This window comes from Penaeus vannamei, chromosome 23 (genome assembly GCF_042767895.1).
Source record: "Penaeus vannamei isolate JL-2024 chromosome 23, ASM4276789v1, whole genome shotgun sequence".
In the NCBI taxonomy this organism is placed as follows: Eukaryota; Metazoa; Arthropoda; class Malacostraca; order Decapoda; family Penaeidae; genus Penaeus; species Penaeus vannamei.
In genome coordinates, this window is record NC_091571.1 from 1,199,345 (window position 1) to 1,207,935 (window position 8,591).

General features: G+C 35.6%; 1 protein-coding gene across 1 annotated transcript; it reads left to right on the forward strand.

Moving 5' to 3' along the window:
• Positions 1–584: 584 nt before the first annotated feature.
• On the forward strand, positions 585–8,045 carry Atg101 (autophagy-related protein 101). Its single transcript, XM_027368341.2, has 6 exons — positions 585–694; positions 3,383–3,544; positions 4,060–4,158; positions 5,358–5,472; positions 5,959–6,125; positions 7,810–8,045. Exons 1-6 carry the CDS (start codon positions 626–628, stop codon positions 7,894–7,896), a joined length of 699 nt encoding a protein of 232 aa, XP_027224142.1. The 5' UTR covers positions 585–625; the 3' UTR covers positions 7,897–8,045.
• The last annotated feature ends 546 nt before the right edge of the window (positions 8,046–8,591 follow it).

Consider the following 8,591-nt stretch of genomic DNA (forward strand, 5'->3'; position numbering starts at 1 on the left):
TCCATAGATGGCGCAGCGCGATCGATCGTAGCGCGAATCGATGGCGCATAACGTATATATATATATATATATATATATATATATATATATATATATATATATATATATATATGTTTATATATACACACACACAAACACACACATATATACATATATATATATTTATATATACATATATACACACACACACACACACACACACACACACACACACACACACACACACACACACACACACACACACACACACACACACACACACACACACACACATATATATATATATATATAAATATGTGTGTGTGCGTGTATGTGTGTGTGCGTGTGTGTGTGTGTGTGTGTACATATAACACATATGCACAGATACGAATTTACACACCCACACACACACACACACACACACACACATATATATATGTGTGTGTGTGTGTATATGTATTCATATATGTACATGCATATATGTATTAAGTGTACGTGTTTATCATGCACTCATACATATACATCTTATTTGTATGTGTGTTTGTTTTCTTCCAATCGTCCTTGTACTACGCAATCACTCGCACAAACGACCTCCGGACCTTTAAATGTCTGCATCTGCGCATCGGCCATTCATGCGCCCCGCTCGATGACGTCACAAACAGCTGACTTCAAAACAAAGCCAGACATGAACGCCAACACGCAGGTTCTCGAACTGGTAAGTCGCTATTTAATTCACTTTTTAGGCCTCCGGAGTTCGATTTGGGAACGGACAACTGTGATAGATGGTGGAGGAAGTGTGGGTGAAAGAGGAGGTGGGAGAATTGGGGAGAAATAGAGGTAGGAAGAGGTAATTAAGACAGGTAGATGGAAGGAATCTGTTGTGTTTCGTCTCCTGTGGCATCACGCAATCAAATGATGAATTCAATAAATTGCCGTCATGGGGGAGAATTCTTGTGTGATATGCGTGTTTTTTCATCTTTGAGGGAACTTTGGAATTATTGGCGCTGCTCAGGAGGGATTTTGATAGGAATGAGGTCTTTTTTAAGGGGGAGATTTGGAATAATGTGGTACTACGAGTTAGATTTTTTTCTCCATCGAGTGTTTGTTTGTTTAGGTTTTTTATGGCGGAAATGTATAATTTTGGCTGTTAATTATTCCACAACACTATCAATTACGTTAATGATATCCAGACTGGTATAGAATGCTGTGTGAAAGCCTAGAATTTTACTGTGTACGAATATAATCACTTGGAATTCCATTGACTTATGTTTGCTATTAGTCATAAGTTTCACTTGCTCTGGGTAGAATGACTTCATACTTTCTTTGTGTGGATATCTATGAATTAATTCCTTTTTCGCTGTGTAAAGAGACCTTTTTTTGTACTGATACTACTTTTTAGTAAAAGAAAAAAGAAAAAATGACAAGAAGTATCCTTTGAATACTTCAAACTATTAATTACCTGAATGAATTTCAAACAAAATAAATCAAAACATTATGTTGGTAGTAATCTAGAGCTGCCATATGATGCAGTTTGATAGGGAAATTTGCCATTTGAAAGTGGAAAGTCCAGATGAATGGAATGTTGACTCAGAAACAGAAAAAAGACGGGAATGTTTATAGATAACTTGTTAATCAACAGAATTAAGTATAACACAAAGAAAAATCTGAAATTAGAGGTGAAGTTACAATCTCTTGTATTGTTCTGCAAATATATACTCGCATAGCTAAATACAGCAAATCTCCACAGCACTTATTCTGTAAAGATGGAGCTTTTAAGCCTTCCTTGCAATTTCTTATAAAATGTACATATTTTCTTTCTGTTCTCCATTTGTCAAACTTCTCTGTTGCAACCTCAGACTTTTTCGACCGAAACAAAAATATATACTGCCAATAGAATTGACAAGGAAAACATGAAGACTTTTTGGGTAAAGGTTATCTGTCACTTACAAGAGAGTTGGGATATGTCTTTTCTTTTTTTTTTTTGTTGTTGTGAAACCCACCATATGTTCACTCTTTGGTCACGGATGGTATATCATGCAATGGTTATGTTGGATGTTGGGCAGACTTGCGGACGGCACTGCATCATCACATACCCAGCACCATTGGCCCATCAAAGGGTGCTTGTCTCTCTCCATTAGTAGGAACGTCATTAGGTTTGTGTTACTTATGAAAACAGGCATTTAAAGAAAGGAAAATCTTCACTTATTTTTGTTTAGAATACTAGTATAAGGGAGTAGATGCCCAATGTTGTGTATGAAGTACTGAAAAGGCTGGGGGAAACTGCGAGTGCATGCCAACAACCTATGTTACTGGCCACTAGCCCATTCTTGGTACTGCAGTCAAGGGGTTAAGCAAGTAAACATGGGTAATTATTATTTCCTTGATTAGTTATGAATACTTTTTGTGATATTGAATCAGCACTGCCATTGCCCTGTACTAGGATAGTTATGTATAAAGCAATTTAAATCTCATATTCAAGGATGGAATAAAGAGAAAAAAAAATCAAGAAGTGGGTAATTGGCAACTGAACTAAAAGTGTTTCCATAGTTAATACCAAATTATATTTCTTGTAATGAAGCTGTGCAAGATGATGAGTAATTTTATATTCATATAGATGTGTATATATGTATATTTTGGTGGGGGTTAATTACCTAGAATAGGAGCCCATAGCAACAATGTGGAAAAATTTATGGAATGGTTATAAAGAAAATAGAGAAGTGCAGTCTCGGGAAAGTAAAAGTAAACCAATAGTTGTTTATGATAGTCTGCGAAACCCGTGATTTCCTTGTTTAGTTTTCCTGTAATATTTGCAAGCCTCCACAGTGTACAATCTAGTAAGATAGAGGGTGTGGTCTCTGTGCTGCATTTGGCAGTTAATTGAACCACTTTGCCAGAGTACTGTACTTTGACTGTGCAATTTTAAAGAGAAGGCTTAGAATTTAAATCATATAACATCATATGATGTCCTAGGAACATTCTCAGAGTTCAAAGTTTTTAATAGAACTAGTATTTCATCTGAAGATTTTACTATTAATTCTATTTTTCTGTATTGTATGATATTACGATAAGCAATACGACAAGTGTGTTTGTTTGCGTGTGCGTGTGTGTTGATGTGTATTTGTTTGTTTGTTTTGCTGTTTTGTCATGCATCCGGCAGTGGCAGGATAAAGGTTAATATTTTTAACTGTCATTGTAACTCCAGTTAATCTGTTTTAATTGTTTTGTTGCCTGGGAATTAATTTGCTCACTAATAAGATATATCAAGAACAGAATAACTGTTAAGATAAGAAGAGTGTATATCTGGATAATGATTTTGAGAGTAATTTTGAATATGAAAGATTTATGCCCTTGTGGATATAATAAATTTCCTACAGTTATCTCTACAAAATAAATCTTTCCTCAGGATGTTGAAGGCAGGCAGGTGGATGAGGCCGTTTTAAGCCTTTTCCACACGTTACTTTTTCATCGATCAACGGGCAAATTCCACTATAAGAATGATGACACATATGCAGTTGGGACCATAGGCTTCCAAGATGTGGACTGCGATTTTATTGATTTCACCTATGTGAGTTCTTCTTGAGTCCTGAGATTAGTCCCTCCAAAAATAATCCGTGTTTGAGAGGTTTTATCAATTGATGATTCAGATTTTGTTTTCCCTTTCACAATTATTACTATTATTGTTAGTAGTAGTATAGTACTAGTACTAGTATTAATAGTAATAGCAGCAGCATTAATACTATTAGTAGTAGTACTGCTACTACTAATGTTATTTTATTCCAAACAAAATTTTATATGTATGGTCATGTTTCTTTTTGTTCCATTAGTTAAGAGTTTCATAGATTTTATTAATTTATGGTATTTTGTACATTTTCTATTAAGGAAGTAAAAATGTTGATACTTTGCAGAATTCTTGGATATATTTTTAGCATTTCATTAGACTGCAGAGGTTGAGGACTGCTTTTTCAATAAGACAAATAGAATTTTGCTCAAATTGATTTGATTACTGTGTTGCTGTAGATCAATAAGAATTTTACTCTAATTGATTTGATAACTATGTAACTAAAAATCAATAATCCACAGGTACGTTGTTCATCAGACGAGCTTGATAGAAGTATCAAACGTGAAGTAAGCGGCTTCTGCGAAGCTATAAGGGCACCTGATGCGCCGTCAAGTGGACAGGTATCTGGGATGTCAGGTTTACTGTCCTTATGTACTCTAGAAGTACTTTATGATTGACTGCCTAATACTGGACAGCAATTGTACATTTGTTTGTCATCTCTGTCAGTACTCATTGTGAACATTGCAGACAAGATCGTTGTTATTCATCGCTTTGGTATGCGTCATTTGAGTTTATGTAGACATGCATTGCCCACTGATATTTTATTTATTTATTTTTATTTATTTATTTATTTTTTTTTTTTTTTCATATATAGATAACTGTAAAATTGCGTCACCATGGATTCATTAACCAAGTTTGCTTAATCTTATCAGTATATTGCAAACATGAAATTGATTGGGAAGAAAGGTTTTTTATATGTTTTATTTTAGTTATTGTTGATAAAAAAAATGACAGTGATGATTATGATGGTGATGGTGAGGATAATCTTTATTCATTGGATCCGGATGCTTCAGTGCCATCACAAAGCCCAAAATGCGGGAATTAGGCTTAAGTGAGTGGACACTACCAGGTGTGCAGTTTGTAGAACGTGCACATATGAACACTCGTCTGCGGTGAGAAGACTGTGCCACTCCTTTACTTAGTTATTTTCTTGTTTTCCACATAAGCATATTTATTTTTTATGCCATTTTCCAATGCCTTTATATGTTTTCTTATTTGCTTTATGCAGACTATTTTTCTTGCGCAGAATCCATATCACGCCTCTAGGTTTCTTATAACTCAGTGCAGTGATAATGAAAATAAGTAACATTTGGTTGTGTCTTTTTTTTTATTATTATTATTATTATTATTCAGTTTTCTGGAATATAACCATTACTACTGGTCATGGCAGTCAGGAATATGATCCTGAACATGGGAATAGTGTCCTCCCTCCAGCTGGTGACAAATCAAAACTGCAGTGGACATGTACCTGGCAGCAATAGGGCTTAGGGGTCAGTCATTAGAAGAGGTCCCGGAGAAAAGTGTGGTTAGAGTTGTACCAGTATTAACGAGAGTAATATGCTCTCATCTGGTCATTGTCATACTTTGTCGTGATATATGAATGGTTAGGTCTTGTTATACAAGGAATAACTTTGAGTCATTTGTTTTATTGTCTTTCATAACTATAAGTAATGTTTTTAGGCTAATAAATATGTTTTTTTTGTTGTTTTTTTTTCCTTTTTATATTCAGATATTCTATCACGATACATAATTTTTGCAGGTTGCTCTGGAATTTTATCAACGAAAACGAGGCAGATGGCCTTTTGCAACAGAAAGCATTCCATGGGAGGTTTGGACACTTAGAATCAACGTAGTTTCTCTCAACAATGAACATGGTAAGTATACGTACATGAAAATTTTATATATGTATATTGAAGCTTTTAAATGCCAAATATGTTGTATGTATCAGAAGGTGGAAATTAACCACTAGCCACCGGGTGGCATGTATGTACATGCCATGGCTGTTGTGGACTGAAAAACATCATATCATGACCATTCCCGCACCATTAGCTCGTCGGATGGAGTTTGGCTTCATTTATATGGTAAAGATTTTAAGCAATAGCATCTATAATGAAGGTAAACCTTCAAAATTATAATATTTTTATAAATTTATTAAAGATTTTAGGTGGTAAATATCACTTGCAAACTACCAAACAAGCCGGGTGTGAATTGGGGTAACTGCCAATGCGCGCCAACAATCCTGTTTTTACGTATACTTACCAAACTTTTTTACCCGGCAGCATTGGGTTAACAATCAATTGTATGAGATCTGTACAGTTTAGCTCTTTTCAGTACTCTTAACATTTGATAAATTTTCACAGAACGTCAAATATGGCGAGAAAGAGTTGGAGATTCCCTCGGAGAGCGATTGCTACACATAACAGATACACTAAACCGGCACGACTATATCCCTTCACCTCCAAACCAAGCGGAAATAGACCTAATCTATGACACAGCCTACCCTGATGTCCAGCCTTTTCTATTCAAAGTAAGTTAAACAACAATTTATTTTCCTTTACGTTTACCCTTTCTTAACCCCCTAGCGACAGTATATTTTGAAGCCGAAAATAATAGTTTCCGGGCGGCTTCAAAATTAGCGCACGGGGCTGGCCAGGAATCTGCCCGTGCGCCAGCAGCGGCCTGCAACGGAAATAGAGCACAAGCTTTGATCCAAGCGTCACACCGGCGGGACGCCCAACAATGTTTATTTTTCCAGGTGTCACATATGTGTGACACCCGTCGTAAGTGGGTTAAGAATATTATTTCATCCTCCAAATTTATGAATCAGCTTGAGGTATATTTAATGTGCATTTTTTTAAATGCTATTTATAAGGTGCTTATTATGTTCTCGGACATGAAAATGTTTTATTGTTGTATAAGTAAAAGAGGTTTTATATATCTAGATTTTCTTTAATAATGATTATAGAGCTAATGGTGAATGTTGAACTCCTTGCTATGCAGATTTTTCTCCTCAGTGGCTTCATGCACTAAAATTTTTGAAACTTATCTTATGTTTTACTAGTTAACAACTACATGCTGATTTCCAGGCTTTTATGCAACAGTTGTCAGGTCATATATGGGGAATAGTCTGTGCATATTTTCATATTTTATAGTAGATAGGTAATGTAGAAGCATTTTTAAAAACTAATTAACCCATTGGATCTGGTTGCATTACGGAAATCACTGTGCTGAAAATACGGGAAGTGGGTTATGTAAGTAGCCCACATCCTAGGCGTGCAGTAGGCTGGGTGCGTGCTAACACCCATGAGTGGTGACAAGACTCTGTGTCTCTCTGTTGCAAAGTTGTTTTGTGTAAACTGTTTTAGCCTTTTGGCCTTTTTCCAGTGTCCATATTTGTCTTTTGATTTACTTTATCCAGATGGTAATAACTTATTTTCCTTGCACAGACTCTATATCATTTCTGTATGTAGTAGATAACTATGGATAATTTGGTTATATGTGTCATTTATCTCATTTTTTTGCAATTTTAAATTTTCCACAATGCAACCTGTGCAGCTGGTCACAGTGGCGAGGAATATGGTGCACAGTATGGAAATGGCATCCTCCCTGGAGCCGACACTCTTCCAGTCATGGCTCATGCACATTACATTCCACATTTGTTTATCCATGGGAATAATGCTAAAGCCCCTTCTAAGTGCCAAATGAGTCAAAGTCATACTTCAAGAGGTTTGTTCACTCATGGCGTGTCTTTTCTGTCATTCTGGCTTTTACTCAAGACAGGAAGTTTGCGTCACCCAGCCTGCAGCCATTTTGCCTGATGACGGCATATTCACGTTACCTAGCCCACGACCCATATTTTTCCATGACGGGAATGTAACATCATCCGGATCGTAGGGGTTAATGGCCTTTTTTTATTAGAATCTGCTGAATTATTTGCAACGAGCCATTATTTTCTTTAGGAATTTTATCATTAATGTTTTGGTTTGTCTGATCTCTTTCTTTTTTTTTCTTTTTTTTATCTATACATTCCATTTGGATAATATCTACAGTTAAATAATTGCAAGGAATTATATTAATCCACTCAGAGACATATATAATGTATCTGTGTATTCATTTGTTTCCATCATATCTCTTTTTGATATCTAAGAAATTCATTAGACTTAAATATATATCAGTTTAATAGATAATTACAAGTCCAGTCACTCCTGCAGATCAACTACAGCGTATCAGCCCCGACAAACCCTTCTGCCACAACTACAATCAAGAAGCTTATTCGAGACACGTTGGCTCTCACTTAACACTGGCTCCCCTTTAGGTTCATGCTTCAGTGCTGCTGTGCTGGATATGGAAAATTGATAACAAAAATAGTCCCATTAACTTTGTTACTTTAAAAAAAGAAAAAAAAAAGAAAAAAGAAAATGAAAAATGAAAAAAAAAAAAAGAAGAAGCTTATGATATGCGCTAGAGTGAGAAGGTTTATCGTCCAATGAAATACTGGTATGTGATCTGATGGTGGGGACAACACCAAGACATTGTCAGAAATTAGTGAGATGTTTAATATTTATATATAGGTGCCGGTATTTCCACAAGATCAAACACTGCTAATATATTGATACTGACATCTTATTCACCCTAAGACATAGATTATACTATTGCTTCTAGATATTTTTTTATTCCAAAAAATGAGATGAATATAGTTGTATATAATACTTGTACCTGCCCTCTAGATATTTTCAGCAGGTACTGCAATGCTGCAGAATTTTCACTTTATAAGTCACAAAGTAGGTTTATAATAAGAACGTAAATGGTAGTCCCAAAACTCACCAACTTCATCATAGAATGCCCATCTTTTCTCTATTGTTGCTGTGCGTATGTCTGGAGCACTAACCAGATTTTTTTATGGAGGTGTCTGCCAATTTTGGTTTACTGGGATACACAATCAAAGTGAAGGTGTGGTAACAGGGGAATATGGACTTTTACAGGAATATTTGTA

Coding starts and splice junctions, on each gene's coding strand:
- Atg101 (XM_027368341.2), top strand. CDS start 626: ATGACGTCACAAACAGCTGACTTCAAAACAAAGCCAGACATGAACGCC. Junction 4,159..5,357: donor ATGCGCCGTCAAGTGGACAG/GTATCTGGGATG, acceptor TAATTTTTGCAG/GTTGCTCTGGAATTTTATCA. Junction 6,126..7,809: donor TCCAGCCTTTTCTATTCAAA/GTAAGTTAAACA, acceptor TCACTCCTGCAG/ATCAACTACAGCGTATCAGC.